Genomic DNA, 19,647 nt, shown 5'->3' on the forward strand with positions numbered 1-19,647 from the left:
CTTCATCACCAGCCATGACGGTTATCTGCTATATTTAGACGTTTCAATGCGAGATGCAACCGAATTGATATGCATTTGGCCGCAGACCCCCATTTGAAAAGATTTGGGCGCCAGGGACCCCCCCCCATTTTAAAAACGTTCTTCGTTGTGAGCTTGTAGATCGGCCATTTTCAAAAAGCCGAAGTATAAAATAGTGTTAAAGTGGTAAAACTCTAACCCTGTCAACATTAATCTGTTGGGATTGTAGGCATATTCTTGCTTGTATTTCTGTCCCCATCACCACATCCTAAAAATGTTTACCTGGCTACTTGCAGGACTGTTGCACTTCAGTGTTAGGTCAATATTTTTGATGTGACACTGTTGTACAACAGAGCATAAATTCAGCATTACAGAGGCTTTGAGTCATTTATGATGAGCATATCGCACCAAAATTATTAACAGCAAACGCATTCAGAAATTCATCATGACACTGCTGCACAAGATGTTCTCAGGTGTGTGTGTGTGTGTGTGTGTGTGTGTGTGTGTGTGTGTGTGTGTGTGTGTGTGTGTGTGTGTGTGTGTGTGTGTGTGTGTGTGTGTGTGTGTGTGTGTGTGTGTGTGTGTGTGTGTGTGTGTGTGTGTGTACTTCTATTACTAAAATCCAAATGTCCCTACAAGTATAGTAGAATGTGAGAAATAGACATTTGAGGGCAGTTTTCCTGGTGAAATGGTTGTTTTATGGTTAAGAGTTTTAGAATACAATTAGGAAATATTTCAGGTTAGGATTAGGGATTTAGTGGTCAGGTAAGGGGGTTCGGTTTGTAGCCATATACGCCACAGAAAATATCAAATGGAAAACAAAGGTAGGTTGCTGTCCTAAAATTTGATGTCCTTCCAATTAGAGTAATACAGTGGTCGCCGGTTCGCCTCCTGGCCCACACAAGTGCCCCTTAGCAAGACACTTAACCCACAGCTCCTTCACGACTCCCCGAGCACTCATCGTGACCATCTGAGCAGCCATGAAGTTGAAACTGAATTTCCTCCGTGGGACAAATTATGGTAAAAAAAAAAAAAACGATTGCACCCCTAGTCAAAACGTCATCCCAGTCCACATAGGCACACTGGGAGGTCACGGCGCGCCAAGTGCTGCAATAACAGTCTGATCCTCGTTCCCGCGTCAGTGTCCAAGGCATTCTGCTGTTCCACGTGCACGTTCCCTAACCTCACACCCAGGTGAGGCTTCCTCCTACGTTCCAAGACAAACTTGGCACCAGAAGCGATCATAACAAGACGCTCTTAGATGTGTTCGGACAGCAGAATGTATCCCTGCATGCAGTCTCTCTCTCTCTCTCTCTCTTTCTCTCTCTCGCTCTCTTTCTATCTCTCAGTCTTCCCTCTCATCCTCCTCAGTACAGACGAAGGCTGCTTTCTTGCCCCTCTCCACTCTGAGGAGCAGTTTTCCTTGCCTGAGGTTGTGAGTTTGCTCCTAATCCAACAACACATCGTCGTAGACTCGTAGCATCAACGGGATCAGGAGGCGAGGCGGTGGCACTAGAAGGGATGTCCAGGTAATATGCAGCTCTTTACCTTGTCACCAAGTGCTTGACGGAGTGTGCCTGTGGGATCGAGTTGGCCATGACCTTGACAGTAGGTTGAAACTGTGAGTTTGAGTTGGCTGTGGAGAATCTCTTTGGTGTTGGCAGGTTGGATTGATGTCTGTTTTAGGCCTGACGAGGTTGGAGTAGATTTTCTTTAGTAGCGTTTGCCATTCATGGTAATACCTGTCTTCACTCAGCATTAACCACTTAAACCCGATATACTTTGTTGACAGGGTTCCCCGGGGGTCTATATTGGTTCTCTCCCTTTTCCCTCTACACCAAATCTCTTCACTGAAAATAGCTGGTCTACAGGCTCTCAACGCATTGCGTTGTGACGTGTTGTGAGCTTGTAGTTTTGCTGAATGTTCGCTTATTATGACATGCCCAGAATATTGACGCTAGGGTTCATGTGTTTAAATGAAAGAAATGACACCTGGGTGTATAGCTGGTAGTATGGAGTTTATTGGCATGATGTGTGGATTCATATCAAGGTTTTGTACAATATCAATCTTTGTGGCTGTACTGAATGTGTCTTACATTTTGTGCTCTATAAGGTGCTATACTACATAGTAGTGTATAGTCAGTACATTAAAGTTGCCAATCATCTTTCCTTTAATGCATGACTGTGAAGCCTTTATTTAATGTGTAAAATAATGCTCGTACCAACCAAGTAAATATTTGTCTTCCTCAACGGAAAGGAAAATAGCTAGTATAATTAACTTCTCATTCAGGTTTGACTGTATTTCCTTTTCCTCTCTTTCAGGGGTAAGGATGGTTTGCATCACTCACAAGAGCGGAGGCTGTTCACTGCTACTTCTGTCGTTCAGGCGACGTCTCCTCCCGTCTCTGACGCTGTCTTTCTTCTCTACGCTCATATTCTCTGTCCTCCCAACACTCACATCCTCTCTCTGGTCTACTCCTGCTGTCTCTACCACCACCACCACCATTTCCACCCTCACAACCACACAGTCAATACCCCACACAACGATTCCCCCTGTCACACTTACCTACAGTCCTACAGTGTTAGAAACCTCTTTGTCTCCTCAGAGCTCTACCTATGCCCCGGTTACCTCTGTTGCAACAATGTCCCCGACTTCTTCACCAGAAACCTCCGTCACAGCTCCATACCTAACCCCAACTTCACGGTCAACCTCCAAAACGTTACTTTTGTTGTTCCCCAAAACTGGCAAACCGGCTAAACGTCTTGGAGAGTTTTTCAACATGTTACCCTCAACTTCCCGTTCAGATTTACCCTCTCTTCCTCCTTCAAGGTCCCCGCTTCCCAAAAGCTCACAGTCTCCTCACACTAAACTTGACAGCGAATCATTGACATCGCCATCTCCGCCCTCGAACCCTCCTCCTTCCCTCACGACCTCCATACTTCCTTTCTCCACAAGTTCTCCACCTCCGTCTGAAACTGCTCTCCCTCATTCCTCGAGACCCACGCAGACTCCCTGCAATCTCCCCACTTCCATTTCCACTACCTCGACTCCTTTTTCTCCCATTTCCTCTCCCTCCCTTCCCACACAAACCTCCTCTTCTCCTCGCCCTCGAGCCGTCGCATCTCCTCTCTCTAAAAGGCTTCCCCCCCGCCGCCATGCCAGACCACCCCCTCCCCCTCGCCTCCCTCCCGCCACTCGTCCGTTGTTTGACCGTCAGCCATTCATCGTCACGTGGAACATCCCTGACCTGGTGTGCAACAGGTACAACATCTCCCTGGACACCTCCACCTTCAGAGGAGTGGCCACACCTGCTAAGGTAGGAGGGATTGATTGATTGATTGATTGATTGATTGATTGATTTATTGATTTATTGATTGATTGATTGATTGATTGGCTTTGGGGATGGGGGAAAATAACATCACAATGTAAGAATAATAAAAAAAAGAATAACATATAACCCTGGTATCTCTATTTTGGGCACATTTTCTAAATTTGTCAAAATGTGTCTTTTTTTTTTTTAAACAGTGAGAATTGCCAGTCTATAAGCTCACGCACCGAAACATGAACCGTTGTGAGCTTGTCGATCGGCTATTATCGCTATTAGTCATACAAACCCAGATGGTTCTTATAACTTGGAAACCGTGATTTCTGCATCTTAATCGTCATTGCACAGAAGCACGATTCTCTCTCTGTGCCTCGTCGTCGGTCTGTGGCAACGCAGCCATTCACCTGACTGAATGATCAATCAAACAATGTATTGAACGAGCCTCATCTCCCCGCAGGTTCCCGGTCAGTTCCTGTCTCTGTTCTACACAGACAGACTGGGTCTGTACCCCCATGTGGATCGCACCGGCAGGAAACGTCTGAATGGTGGAATACCTCAGCAAGGCAACCTGAGGGCCAGCATGTCCAAGGCCAGAGCAGACATCACATACTACATCACCTCCAGGTCAGACAGTCAGGAGCTCAGGGCATAGATTAACCCTTTAAGACCGGGAACGTGTCATTTTAAGATTTCTTTGCGCTATTCAAAAAATAGCAGATCTACAAGCTCATAGCGCGGCACTCGGTGCCTATCGTGAACATTTGTGCCAATCTTTGAATATGTTTTTTTTAAACATTTTTTATCTGTTACAACTTCTGGGGGTCCCTGGAACTAAATATTTTGAGATGGGGGGGTCCACGGCCAAATACATTTATCATACAATCACATTAAATACAATCATTTTGGGTGATCCTTGACATGAAACAATTTGGGAACCCCGATATTATAGCACTTTTTTTTTTTAAACTGTTAGAGATTTAGAAGACATTTGTAGAATCCCCAGAAGCAAAGATTTATATAAATATACATATTCAAAGATTTGCACAAATGTTCAAGATTTTTCAAAAAATAGCAGATCTACAAGCTCATAGTGTGGCACTCGGTGCCGCGCTATGAGCTTGTAGATCTGCTATTTTTTGAATAGCCAAAGAAATCAAAAAATGACACAGATGTGTTCCCGGTCTTATTGGGACGTTCTATTATTTTTTTCCTCCTTTTACCGTACAATGAAATGCTGCTTACTTACGTACATTATTTATTTTGATTATTGGTATCGGCCATCGTCTAATCTCTCAAGACGGGTTCCCTCTGTTGGTCATAGTCAGTCATTTCTTTGTACACAACTTATCTGTCCTATCTGCCCGGGGCAGTTTTTGTTTACAAATTTATATTTATATGTTCCAATGTTCAATGCCAAAAACAGAACTACATTGTTAATTGCAATTATAATAGTATGCAATTATACTATGAACTATGAATCATCAAGTAAAATGTCATGATCATGACAGTACTAATCTCTCCTACCTCTCCCTCCCTCCCTCCGTCCCTCCAGGACCAGTCGAGGTCTGGCTGTCGTGGACTGGGAGGAATGGCGCCCGCTGTGGGACAGGAACTGGGGTTCTAAGAGGATCTACCAGAGCCTGTCTATAGGCCTGGTGCTGCAGAGGTACCCCTTCCTGTCTGCCCGGCAGGCCGCGGCGCTGGCTAAACACCACTTCCAGGTCTGTTCATTCAGATCCCCTTTATGCTAAAGCTGTTAAATGGTTAACAGCTTTAACCATTTGTTGCTGTCGGGTTTGGAAACCTTCCTTTCTTGAAATTGAGAAAGAAAAAAACATGTGTTCCGATGGATTCACGTCAGTTATTATTTAGTCCCTTCCCGTCCCTCTGTCCGTCCCTTCCTTCCAGAAAGCGTCCAGGAGTTTCATGTCGGCCACCTTGTCTCTGGGCAGAGCCATGAGACCCAACTACCTGTGGGGGTTCTACCTGTTCCCCAACTGCTACAACTACGGCTGGCTAGAGCCTGGCTATAACGGCCGCTGTTCCCGGGAGGTCCGGCTGCAGAACGACAAGCTCCTGTGGCTGTGGGAGACCAGTACAGCCCTCTTCCCTTCCATATACCTGCAGGTACGTCCTGCCGTGTGCTCAAGAATACACTGTCTACACCAGTGGTTCTCAAACCTTTTTGTGCCGCGGGCCCCCACCTGAAAATATGTTGTGCCAGGGACCCCCAGAAGCAAAGATTTGAGTAAAAAATGTTCGCCTTTTAAAAAAAAGATTTTCGAGATTTAAAAAGAAATAGCAGATCTACAAGCTCATAGCGCGGCACTCGGTGCCGCTTGACATCTGCTATTTTTGAATAGCCAAAGTATAAAATATGGATAAAGTGGTTAAAACAATTGTGATGCTTTAGTAACTAATTTGGCTGGGGACCCCCTGGTATCCCGCCAAGGACCCCACTTTGAGAACCAATGATCTACACCTCACCTCAACACACACACACACACACACACACACACACACACACACACACACACACACACACACACACACACACACACTCACACACCAGACTGTTTATGGCCCCATAGCATTCAGCAACAACACGCAATTTTTATAGTGTTGCTGTCGGGTGGAAACCTTGTATGTCCAAAACCGTTAGTTTTAAGTAACTTTTGGGACCAATATAGCTATTATTTAGCCAGGAAACCAGACGAATCTGCCAGAGCTAAAAAATAAATAATGAGTGATATTAGTCTGATACCCAACAAAGGCCAGATCAGAATGTTTTGTAAAACAAATGTGTAGGCGTTATTCCCGGGTAGAGTGTCTATGGATATTTACACAACATAAAATAAAGTGTCCAGAACATTAGCATTAACATTAGTGTGTCTAATTTTGTCAATTCTCAATCACAATAAATAAGGTATAATGCTGCTCCAACACAAGTAAACCCTTAAATACATTTCTGTTCATGATGATTTGGTCTATAGCAGAGTACAAGATCATAATGCATCGCATCGCGGCGTGTTGTGAACTTGTAGATCAGCTATTTTCTGCTACTTTTGCTGTCATACAACAAAATATTGATTCAACCTTTAGTTTTTTTTCACAAATACATTGAGGAGTGGACCCTCATTCTCAATGATAAAAACAAAGAACTAATGGGAATCAGATAAAGATAAAGATAAAGATAAAGATACAAACGCCAACATTGGTAAAAACAATAAAAATTTAAATTAAGAAACTTTAAGTTTCTAAATATTGTTGTTTCAGGCCTCGTTGAGAAACAGCCACAAGGCGGCGCTGATGGTGCGGAACCGGGTCAAGGAGGCTCTGAGGGTGTCGTCTCTGCCCAGGCGCAACGGTACGGCCGCCGCCCCGGTGTTCGTCTACGCGCGGCCGGTCTTCATCGACCAGAACCGACGCTTCCTCAGCCAGGTGGATATACCAGGGCAGAATGTGTGTGGTGGATCTAGGCAACCTAGAACAGTGTTTTGTTACTTAAACCACTTAAACCGCTGTAGTCTGAACTGGACTTGAGTTACATCTGTACTTTGAAAGGTCTACAATTATTGTCTGAGTTACATTTCGTTAGCCTCATAGCATAATTGTTTAACTCACTTTTTATTGAAATTGACATTGCCTAGCTCTACTCTCTTAACATTGCTGCATCATTGTGCCTTATTGCCTATGTCCTAAGCCAATCAGAATGCTAGTTACATACCAAAACTTGTTGACTTAGGCAGAAAGTTTTTTTTTTTTGTTACAAGCATTCTGATAGGCCCAGAACATTGGCAATAAGGCAGGATAAATCAGCAGTGTCAGGAGAGTAGTCATCTAGGTGACTTAGGCAAAAAGTGATTATTTTTTGTTTTGTCTCCTGAAAACCTTACAAATATGAGTTAGGCAATTATGCTATGAGGCTAACGGCTGCCATTATCCATGTTGCTTCCTGTTTTTATGTATAGCTTGCTGCTTATCCAAAATGGAAATTAAGAAATAAAATGTTAAGATATTTTAAAATATATTTTCGTGAACGGAAATGCCGATCAGATGACGGCTTCCTTTCTCGGCTTTCGGGATGTGTAGTTCCAGACTCTATAGCATTTGGAGATTGCGGAATACTTTCTCCCTAAAGAGAAGCTTAGAGGCAATCACCACTTTACAATGGTTCAAACTGCATGAGTGCTGCCTTATAGACATAATAGACATAATAACTCGGGGAAATAAGGACCATATCAGCAAGAGGTGTTGACATGTGGATTGTACTAGTGCACCATCTAGTGGCTGAACATTGTCTATATGGTGCTTCTCAAACATTTTCATGTCAAGGACCAACAAATTGATGTGTATTAGACCACGGACCCCCATTTGAAAAATGTTTGTGCCAGGGACCCCCCATAAGAGAAGATATTTGCTGTTAGATTTCGTACAGAATTATACAATTGTCTATAGTGTTGGTGGGGACTGGGGAGAGAGAAACCTGCAGTATGATCTGAACTGTCATCATTTTACATTCTTCTCTGATTAGGGTAACTTCTAGCTAGTGAAATACGCCACTTTGAAAGTGGCGTCCATATTTTTGCACGTGTTATTATAACCGAAAATGTTGCGATCTTGTATCGATTCTGAGAGTGTACAAATGTGGTATACACATGTGTACAGAGTTTTGGACAACATGTGGACCACATTTTGGACCCTTGGTGGTCCCCGGACCCAGCCTTGAGAATCAGGGATATTTTGTGTCTCCTTCTTGTTTGGTTTCACTGTGGATTCTGTGATGTAACCTTCACCGTAGAAAGAAACCTTTATCCTTTATTCACTTTTACCTCCTCTGTGTGTGTGTGTGTGTGTGTTTGCCCAGGGGGATCTGGTCAGGACCATAGGGGAGAGTGCAGCAGTAGGGGCCTCGGGGGCTGTGCTGTGGGGGGCCAGTGCCGACTATAACGACAAGGTAGCTCCACACACTGACCATCCTTAGGCTTCATCATATGAGAGCGTCAGGGACCCAAAATAGCAGGTCTATTATTATAGATCTCATTTTTTCTCATTCTTCATTTTTTTTTTTTCCGGGCTTAAGCCTAACAAAATAACTGTCAATGGTAAATAAACCATAACGTAGCCTCGGAAACCCGCTCACCTTTGACTCTTCTCATCTATGCCTTGTGGAAAAGTCAACCTGCATTTTTCTCGCTCTTCAGCAACACACACACACACACACACACACACAAACACACACACACACACACACACACACACACACACACACACACACACACACACACACACACACACACACACACACACACACTCTGTTGCCCACATGTACCGTAGCAGTCACGCCTCACTCACTCACAGTGCTGCACTCAACTTTCCTTGCTCAACTTTCTGACAAGTGCGCAGAGCCTCAGTTAACCGCTTTGAGTGACAAATATATGGCGCCCTGAACGAAAGCCGTAAGGTTGTGCTTCCTCTTTCCCTGGTATGATTTTATTTAACGAGTCTGGTGGATTTGGAGCAAACTAGGTGACGTCATGCTGTCTTGTATGAATCTGGTGCAGCGTTTGTTTGGAAGGAAACCATGCTCTGCCCTCCATGACAGACAGATCATTCAGCATGTACAGTACAGTAATACTGGCTACTAGCAGGGGACACGTACAAAAAAAGATTTGATCAGGTCATTGTGTCGTCACTCAGCACCAGGGGGCGCTAAACAAAGACTCAGGTGGAGAGACAGATACTCTCTGACTGACAGACAACAGCTTAGTGGCTGTGGATGTTGATGGATGCTAGTGCTTGCTACAGGCAAGGTTCCGTTTGTGTCACTGTCGGGTGGAAACCTTGTATGTCCAAACTGTTTCTTTTTTATTATCATGATTATTAAATTAAAAAAATTACAATTGTGAAAATAGCCGATCTACAAGCTCTCAATGCGAGGTGTTGTGAGCTTGTAGTTTGGCTTTTTTCACTACTTTTGTGCGACACTTTTGTATGATGAAGTAGGTCTTTCATTTATGCAAAAACATGACAAGTTGAAACCTGGAGATTGGAGATTTCTGCCCGACAACAATACTTCTTGGTATGATAAATAGTATAAAAAAGTAGCACATCTACAAGATCACATCGTGGCACATCGTAATGACACATTGAAATATGGAGATACAAGGTTTCTGCCCGACAGCGACGAAATGTAATTTTCCTCATCTCTCCCTCCCTGCAGACCTCGTGCGAGGCTCTCTCCTCCTACCTCTCCTCCACCCTCAACCCGTACGTGGTCAACGTGACGGCGGCCGCCCAGCTCTGCTCCGACCTCCTGTGCCAGGGGAACGGCCGCTGCGTCCGCAAGAACTACAACTCGGACCACCACCTCCATCTGAGCCCCGGACGCTTCCGGATCGCGCGCGTCGGGGGCCGCTTCCTGGTGCTGGGCAGGCCCGGCCCGGCCGACCTGAAGCTGTTCACGCGGCGGTTCACCTGCCAGTGCTACGAGGGCCTCGCCTGTGCTCCCAGGAGGTACAGAGAGTTGGTCAAAGCTCTGGCGTTCCGTGTGAAACAGGGCCTGTACAGCAAGGCCCAGACTCTGAACAAAGCCTCTCTGAACGCCATAATGGAGCAGTCCAGTTTTGCTAAAGAGAACGTTAAAAGGACCTTCAAAGTGTAGTCTGGTTTGGGAGCGGTTGTGTTAATGTAAAACCTCACCGTGAGTGTGAATGCTCCTTTAGAACAAAATACTATAACAGGGCTGCTCGAGACACGACGTCCTACTGTTGGCGACAGAGCGGCTCTACTAGAGCAAATAGAAGTTTTATGTGACTTGCTCAAAGGCACTGCAGTAGTGGGAGATGAGAACGTTGACCATTTCTGCTGGAGGCTTTTTCCAAACCCATGTGAGGATTCTCACAGTAGAGCTGGTCACAAACATGCTTCTGTATCATGACACTAGCCCAGAGGGAGCCGGGGATTGAACCGGGAACGTTGGTATTTCCATGTAAAAATACATGAATTCCTCAGCTTGTCCAGTGGAGATGGCGGGTTTTCTTCCTATTGGATCCTGGATGATGTTCCACAGAGCTGGGACTGTGTGATGGATGGTTTATGCTTCTGCTTTCAACACTTCATCATTTTTATATATAAAAATAATAAAGTAATAATAAAGTATTATACAGTATTTTCATATAAAAATAATAAAGTAGTGAAAGCACATCAGTCAGCTGATCAGTCAGTCTGATTTGTATTGTTGTCCTTGTTTATGGCCAGCTGTCGGATAGAAGCTCTTCCTGAGCCTTGAGACACCTCAAACGCATGTCAGTCTGCCTCAAAGGTAGGTGGAGATCTGTGATCACGTGGCTAAGCGAGGCTACCAGCAGGGTATTTGTATGCCATTTGACTGAATATGTACTGTAGGAGATGCGAACGGGAATGTAATAGTTAACTCACTTTTCACAATTTAGATGGAAAGTGAAAAATGTTCTTCGGGAGTTTGGAACCCCGAATATTCAGATTATGAACCCCTGATTTATCATTTGAGCCATGGTTTGTACTTCTGACTCATGTGCCATGCTAGCATGCAACATGCAATTGAGAATGTAATGATTCACCCATCTTTGAGAATTTAGACAGAGTGATTTTTTTTCCTTCTGGAGTTTTGGTCCTTAAACTTTCTGTTTATAAACCCTTGATTCATCATTTGAGCCATGGTTTGTACTCCTGACTCACATGCCATGCTAGCATGGAAGATGGAATTGAGAATGTAATAATTACTAAAATTAAAAACCTTCAGCTTATAAATCCCTGGTATATCTCCTGAGCCACACTGATATGGAAGATGCAACTCTATTTAATGACTATAAGATATGACAATAACGGATTTGTATTTTGATGACATTAAACATCCCTCTGTTTGCTCTCAATGAAAGAGTAAATCTGGGTGCAGAGAAAAATGTTCCAACAGATGTGTTTTTTAACAATAACTGTTGTGTTTTCTTGTTGTGTTCCTTGTTTCTTAGTTATACTTGGTGTTTTACAATACAGTTGTGTTTCTTTACATATTTTAGAAATATATCTTCTTAGTTCTAGTTTTAATTTACACTTGTGTACCTTTTGTTTTGTAGTGATGTCTGAGTGTTTCCTGTTTGCTGCTACCTGTCTTGTCTCACCATGTCATTTGCAAATGTTGTTCACCTGTGTCTTGTTTAGCCCTAGCCAATCGTGTGTTGATTGTCCATAGATAAGCACCTGTGTCTCCTCTCCAATGTGTTTTTGTTTGCCCTTCACTGCCAGTCTGTTTGTTGTATGTTGTCTGTGAGTATCTTAGTGTTTGATCTAGTCTCCTTGTTTCGGTGTATGTAGGCTTTCTTCTTGTGCTTTTACAAGTGAAACTTGCAAGTGCCCTCCTACAGTCCTTCTCGTGCTCCTTGTGTTCCCTGTTTTTTGTCATAATAAAAACAAGAAAACTCCTTGTATCTGAACTAGTCTGCCTTGGTCTTTCTGTCCTGCACTCCCTCCTGACTCGCATAGTGACAGCAGTCTTCATTACTTTTGGAGTCTCTCATTCTCCCCTCTCACATTTTGGCTTGTTTGTCTTTTGGTTTGCATCCATCATCCAACTCCTTACTTCTAAGACATTTTAATTTCAATGACCCCCATATCTCTGAGAGTGTACAAATGGACCATTTGGTTCCATTTTGTACACTCGGGGGTTACAGAAATGTAAGGGGACATTCAGAACCCCCTCAAGAAACCATGAGGGTCCCCTGGACCCCACTTTGAAAACCACTGCTTTACACACATCCACTACAGATTCTGCAGACTAACTCACTCATAAACAATTAGTTAATTAGCCTTTGTCTTTATATTCATAATCAATTCTGTGTTTAAGTGTATTGCTCTTATTTAGTTTGAACTCTGAGCCAGGTTCACACTCTTGATTAAAACGAAAAAAAAGGTCTTCTGAAATTGATAAATGACTTTAAGATATGACAATAACAAATATGTGTTTTGATAACATTAAACATCCCTCTGTTTGCTCTCCAACCATCTGTTGCATGTTTTTTTTTCAACAGATGGTTTTTAACAATAACCTAAAACTCAAAAGAGTTGTGTCATAATGAATCCTGATCATCAGTGAATCTAGTAGATTCAGTCATTCTGTCAGGGGGAGAGGTGTTTGCTGTAGACTTTCAACTTTTGACCTGCCAGCTTTCCCTTAAACTTCAAATATTACCTCGAGTTTCTAATTAGTGTGAAAAGCCTGGTGGCGCAAGAGAAAAGCAGAGGCCTCGCAGGTGGAAGGTTGGGGGTTTGAATCTTGGTCCTGGTAAATCTCTATCTTTGCTCTTTTTAAGGCGAGGAGCGTGGAATCAGCCCACCTCCCTCCTCACGCCCTCTTTTAGCTCCGGTAGGAGGGGAGGAGCATGGGTAAAGCCCACCTCCAGTGGGAGGAGCTTAATAAATTTACATACTAAGCAAAGGAATTTGTGTTGTATGTCATTGACATTATTAGTGTTATAGTTGACTTATTTGTTATTTTTTTGACCACTGCTTTATGTTTTTTTATTGAGGTACTTTGAAGTTTTGTATTGATTGTTGTTTTAGTTGTTTGAGATATTTTGTATTAGTTATTGGAGTGGTCTTTTGTATTAATTGAGCTTTGAACCCTGAACCTTTGGTTTATAAACCACTGATTCATCTATTGAGCCACGCTGGCATAGAAGATGCAATTGGGAATGTAATACTTAACTCACCTTTTACAATTTAGATGGAAAGTGAAAAATGCTCTTTGGGAGTTTTGAACCCAGAACCTTTGGATTATATACCCCTGATTCTTCTATTGAGCCACGCTGGCATAGGATATGTAATCGGGAATGTACTAGTTAACTCACCTTTCACAATTTAGATGGAAAGTGAAAAATGCTCTTTGGGAGCTTTGTACCCAGAACCCTCGGATTTGAAACCCCTGTGTTATCACTTGAGCCATGCTATCATGGAAAAAGCAATCGGGAATGTAATACTTAACACACCGTTCACAATTTAGATGGAAAGTGAAAAATGTTCTTTGTAAGCTTTGAACCCAGAACCTTTGGATTATAAACCCCTCATTCATCTATTGAGCCACACTGACAGAGGAGATGCGAATGGGAATGTAATAATTAACTCACTTTTCACAATTTAGATGGAAAGTGAAAAATGTTCTTCGGGAGTTTTGAACCCAGAATATTCAGATTATGAACCCCTGATTTATCATTTGAGCCATGGTTTGTACTCCTGACTCATGTGCCATGCTAGCATCCAACATGCATTTGAGAATGTAATGATTAACTGAGAATGTAATACTTCACCCATCTTTGAGAATTTAGACGGAGAGTGATTTTTTTTCCTTCTGGAGTTTTGGTCCTTAAACTTTCTGTTTATAAACCCTTGATTCATCATTTGAGCCATGGTTTGTACTCCTGACTCACATGCCATGCTAGCATGGAAGATGGAATTGAGAATGTAATAATTACTAAAATTAGAAACCTTCAGCTTATAAATCCCTGGTATATCTCCTGAGCCACACTGATATGGAAGATGCAACTCTATTTAATGACTATAAGATATGACAATAACGGATTTGTATTTTGATGACATTAAACATCCCTCTGTTTGCTCTCAATGAAAGTGTAAATCTGAGTGCAGAGAAAAATGTTCCAACAGATTTCTTGTTGTGTTCCTTGCTTCTTAGTTATATTTGGTGTTTTACAATACAATTGTGTTTCTTTACATATTTTAGAGATATATCTTCTTAGTTCTAGTTTTAATTTACACTTGTGTACCTTTTGTTTTGTAGTGATGTCTGAGTGTTTCCTGTTTGCTGCTACCTGTCTTGTCTCACCATGTCATTTGCAAATGTTGTTCACCTGTGTCTTGTTTAGCCCTAGCCAATCGTGTGTTGATTGTCCATAGATAAGCACCTGTGTCTCCTCTCCAATGTGTTTTTGTTTGCCCTTCACTGCCAGTCTGTTTGTTGTCTGTGAGTATCTTAGTGTTTGATCTAGTCTCCTTGTTTCGGTGTATGTAGGCTTTCTTCTTGTGCTTTTACAAGTGAAACTTGCAAGTGCCCTCCTACAGTCCTTCTCGTGCTCCTTGTGTTCCCTGTTTTTTGTCATAATAAAAACAAGAAAACTCCTTGTATCTGAACTAGTCTGCCTTGGTCTTTCTGTCCTGCACTCCCTCCTGACTCGCATAGTGACAGCAGTCTTCATTACTTTTGGAGTCTCTCATTCTCCCCTCTCACATTTTGGCTTGTTTGTCTTTTGGTTTGCATCCATCATCCAACTCCTTACTTCTAAGACATTTTAATTTCAATGACCCCCATATCTCTGAGAGTGTACAAATGGACCATTTGGTTCCATTTTGTACACTCGGGGGTTACAGAAATGTAAGGGGACATTCAGAACCCCCTCAAGAAACCATGAGGGTCCCCTGGACCCCACTTTGAAAACCACTGCTTTACACACATCCACTACAGATTCTGCAGACTAACTCACTCATAAACAATTAGTTAATTAGCCTTTGTCTTTATATTCATAATCAATTCTGTGTTTAAGTGTATTGCTCTTATTTAGTTTGAACTCTGAGCCAGGTTCACACTCTTGATTAAAACGAAAAAAAAGGTCTTCTGAAATTGATAAATGACTTTAAGATATGACAATAACAAATATGTGTTTTGATAACATTAAACATCCCTCTGTTTGCTCTCCAACCATCTGTTGCATGTTTTTTTTTCAACAGATGGTTTTTAACAATAACCTAAAACTCAAAAGAGTTGTGTCATAATGAATCCTGATCATCAGTGAATCTAGTAGATTCAGTCATTCTGTCAGGGGGAGAGGTGTTTGCTGTAGACTTTCAACTTTTGACCTGCCAGCTTTCCCTTAAACCTCAAATATTACCTCGAGTTTCTAATTAGTGTGAAAAGCCTGGTGGCGCAAGAGAAAAGCAGAGGCCTCGCAGGTGGAAGGTTGGGGGTTTGAATCTTGGTCCTGGTAAATCTCTATCTTTGCTCTTTTTAAGGCGAGGAGCGTGGAATCAGCCCACCTCCCTCCTCACGCCCTCTTTTAGCTCCGGTAGGAGGGGAGGAGCATGGGTAAAGCCCACCTCCAGTGGGAGGAGCTTAATAAATTTACATACTAAGCAAAGGAATTTGTGTTGTATGTCATTGACATTATTAGTGTTATAGTTGACTTATTTGTTATTTTTTTGACCACTGCTTTATGTTTTTTTATTGAGGTACTTTGAAGTTTTGTATTGATTGTTGTTTTGCTTGTTTGAGATATTTTGTATTAGTTATTGGAGTGGTCTTTTGTATTAATTGAGCTTTGAACCCTGAACCTTTGGTTTATAAACCACTGATTCATCTATTGAGCCACGCTGGCATAGAAGATGCAATTGGGAATGTAATACTTAACTCACCTTTTACAATTTAGATGGAAAGTGAAAAATGCTCTTTGGGAGTTTTGAACCCAGAACCTTTGGATTATATACCCCTGATTCTTCTATTGAGCCACGCTGGCATAGGATATGTAATCGGGAATGTACTAGTTAACTCACCTTTCACAATTTAGATGGAAAGTGAAAAATGCTCTTTGGGAGCTTTGTACCCAGAACCCTCGGATTTGAAACCCCTGTGTTATCACTTGAGCCATGCTATCATGGAAAAAGCAATCGGGAATGTAATACTTAACACACCGTTCACAATTTAGATGGAAAGTGAAAAATGTTCTTTGTAAGCTTTGAACCCAGAACCTTTGGATTATAAACCCCTCATTCATCTATTGAGCCACACTGACAGAGGAGATGCGAATGGGAATGTAATAATTAACTCACTTTTCACAATTTAGATGGAAAGTGAAAAATGTTCTTCGGGAGTTTTGAACCCAGAATATTCAGATTATGAACCCCTGATTTATCATTTGAGCCATGGTTTGTACTCCTGACTCATGTGCCATGCTAGCATCCAACATGCATTTGAGAATGTAATGATTAACTGAGAATGTAATACTTCACCCATCTTTGAGAATTTAGACGGAGAGTGATTTTTTTTCCTTCTGGAGTTTTGGTCCTTAAACTTTCTGTTTATAAACCCTTGATTCATCATTTGAGCCATGGTTTGTACTCCTGACTCACATGCCATGCTAGCATGGAAGATGGAATTGAGAATGTAATAATTACTAAAATTAGAAACCTTCAGCTTATAAATCCCTGGTATATCTCCTGAGCCACACTGATATGGAAGATGCAACTCTATTTAATGACTATAAGATATGACAATAACGGATTTGTATTTTGATGACATTAAACATCCCTCTGTTTGCTCTCAATGAAAGTGTAAATCTGAGTGCAGAGAAAAATGTTCCAACAGATTTCTTGTTGTGTTCCTTGCTTCTTAGTTATATTTGGTGTTTTACAATACAGTTGTGTTTCTTTACATATTTTAGAGATATATCTTCTTAGTTCTAGTTTTAATTTACACTTGTGTACCTTTTGTTTTGTAGTGATGTCTGAGTGTTTCCTGTTTGCTGCTACCTGTCTTGTCTCACCATGTCATTTGCAAATGTTGTTCACCTGTGTCTTGTTTAGCCCTAGCCAATCGTGTGTTGATTGTCCATAGATAAGCACCTGTGTCTCCTCTCCAATGTGTTTTTGTTTGCCCTTCACTGCCAGTCTGTTTGTTGTATGTTGTCTGTGAGTATCTTAGTGTTTGATCTAGTCTCCTTGTTTCGGTGTATGTAGGCTTTCTTCTTGTGCTTTTACAAGTGAAACTTGCAAGTGCCCTCCTACAGTCCTTCTCGTGCTCCTTGTGTTCCCTGTTTTTTGTCATAATAAAAACAAGAAAACTCCTTGTATCTGAACTAGTCTGCCTTGGTCTTTCTGTCCTGCACTCCCTCCTGACTCGCATAGTGACAGCAGTCTTCATTACTTTTGGAGTCTCTCATTCTCCCCTCTCACATTTTGGCTTGTTTGTCTTTTGGTTTGCATCCATCATCCAACTCCTTACTTCTAAGACATTTTAATTTCAATGACCCCCATATCTCTGAGAGTGTACAAATGGACCATTTGGTTCCATTTTGTACACTCGGGGGTTACAGAAATGTAAGGGGACATTCAGAACCCCCTCAAGAAACCATGAGGGTCCCCTGGACCCCACTTTGAAAACCACTGCTTTACACACATCCACTACAGATTCTGCAGACTAACTCACTCATAAACAATTAGTTAATTAGCCTTTGTCTTTATATTCATAATCAATTCTGTGTTTAAGTGTATTGCTCTTATTTAGTTTGAACTCTGAGCCAGGTTCACACTCTTGATTAAAACGAAAAAAAAGGTCTTCTGAAATTGATAAATGACTTTAAGATATGACAATAACAAATATGTGTTTTGATAACATTAAACATCCCTCTGTTTGCTCTCCAACCATCTGTTGCATGTTTTTTTTTCAACAGATGGTTTTTAACAATAACCTAAAACTCAAAAGAGTTGTGTCATAATGAATCCTGATCATCAGTGAATCTAGTAGATTCAGTCATTCTGTCAGGGGGAGAGGTGTTTGCTGTAGACTTTCAACTTTTGACCTGCCAGCTTTCCCTTAAACCTCAAATATTACCTCGAGTTTCTAATTAGTGTGAAAAGCCTGGTGGCGCAAGAGAAAAGCAGAGGCCTCGCAGGTGGAAGGTTGGGGGTTTGAATCTTGGTCCTGGTAAATCTCTATCTTTGCTCTTTTTAAGGCGAGGAGCGTGGAATCAGCCCACCTCCCTCCTCACGCCCTCTTTTAGCTCCGGTAGGAGGGGAGGAGCATGGGTAAAGCCCACCTCCAGTGGGAGGAGCTTAATAAATTTACATACTAAGCAAAGGAATTTGTGTTGTATGTCATTGACATTATTAGTGTTATAGTTGACTTATTTGTTATTTTTTTGACCACTGCTTTATGTTTTTTTATTGAGGTACTTTGAAGTTTTGTATTGATTGTTGTTTTGCTTGTTTGAGATATTTTGTATTAGTTATTGGAGTGGTCTTTTGTATTAATTGAGCTTTGAACCCTGAACCTTTGGTTTATAAACCACTGATTCATCTATTGAGCCACGCTGGCATAGAAGATGCAATTGGGAATGTAATACTTAACTCACCTTTTACAATTTAGATGGAAAGTGAAAAATGCTCTTTGGGAGTTTTGAACCCAGAACCTTTGGATTATATACCCCTGATTCTTCTATTGAGCCACGCTGGCATAGGATATGTAATCGGGAATGTACTAGTTAACTCACCTTTCACAATTTAGATGGAAAGTGAAAAATGCTCTTTGGGAGCTTTGTACCCAGAACCCTCGGATTTGAAACCCCTGTGTTATCACTTGAGCCATGCTATCATGGAAAAAGCAATCGGGAATGTAATACTTAACACACCGTTCACAATTTAGATGGAAAGTGAAAAATGTTCTTTGTAAGCTTTGAACCCAGAACCTTTGGATTATAAACCCCTCATTCATCTATTGAGCCACACTGACAGAGGAGATGCGAATGGGAATGTAATAATTAACTCACTTTTCACAATTTAGATGGAAAGTGAAAAATGTTCTTCGGGAGTTTTGAACCCAGAATATTCAGATTATGAACCCCTGATTTATCATTTGAGCCATGGTTTGTACTCCTGACTCATGTGCCATGCTAGCATCCAACATGCATTTGAGAATGTAATGATTAACTGAGAATGTAATACTTCACCCATCTTTGAGAATTTAGACGGAGAGTGATTTTTTTTCCTTCTGGAGTTTTGGTCCTTAAACTTTCTGTTTATAAACCCTTGATTCATCATTTGAGCCATGGTTTGTACTCCTGACTCACATGCCATGCTAGCATGGAAGATGGAATTGAGAATGTAATAATTACTAAAATTAGAAACCTTCAGCTTATAAATCCCTGGTATATCTCCTGAGCCACACTGATATGGAAGATGCAACTCTATTTAATGACTATAAGATATGACAATAACGGATTTGTATTTTGATGACATTAAACATCCCTCTGTTTGCTCTCAATGAAAGTGTAAATCTGAGTGCAGAGAAAAATGTTCCAACAGATTTCTTGTTGTGTTCCTTGCTTCTTAGTTATATTTGGTGTTTTACAATACAGTTGTGTTTCTTTACATATTTTAGAGATATATCTTCTTAGTTCTAGTTTTAATTTACACTTGTGTACCTTTTGTTTTGTAGTGATGTCTGAGTGTTTCCTGTTTGCTGCTACCTGTCTTGTCTCACCATGTCATT

The 19,647-nt window shown here is 41.6% G+C and overlaps 1 protein-coding gene across 1 annotated transcript; it reads left to right on the top strand.

Annotated features, from left to right (window-relative positions):
• Positions 1–463: 463 nt before the first annotated feature.
• On the top strand, positions 464–10,451 carry LOC308079232 (hyaluronidase-1-like; the record flags this gene model as incomplete). Its single annotated transcript, XM_080420608.1, has 12 exons — positions 464–491; positions 1,161–1,212; positions 1,390–1,494; positions 2,341–2,722; positions 2,897–2,973; positions 3,182–3,335; positions 3,802–3,968; positions 4,897–5,065; positions 5,253–5,471; positions 6,621–6,785; positions 8,212–8,301; positions 9,568–10,451. The coding sequence occupies 12 exons, from the start codon at positions 464–466 to the stop codon at positions 10,006–10,008; spliced, it is 2,049 nt and encodes a 682-aa protein (XP_080276734.1). The 3' UTR covers positions 10,009–10,451.
• Between the last annotated feature and the right edge of the window lie 9,196 nt (positions 10,452–19,647).

This window comes from Gymnoscopelus braueri (assembly GCF_963280865.1).
Source record: "Gymnoscopelus braueri genome assembly, chromosome: 23".
Classification (NCBI taxonomy): Eukaryota; Metazoa; Chordata; class Actinopteri; order Myctophiformes; family Myctophidae; genus Gymnoscopelus; species Gymnoscopelus braueri.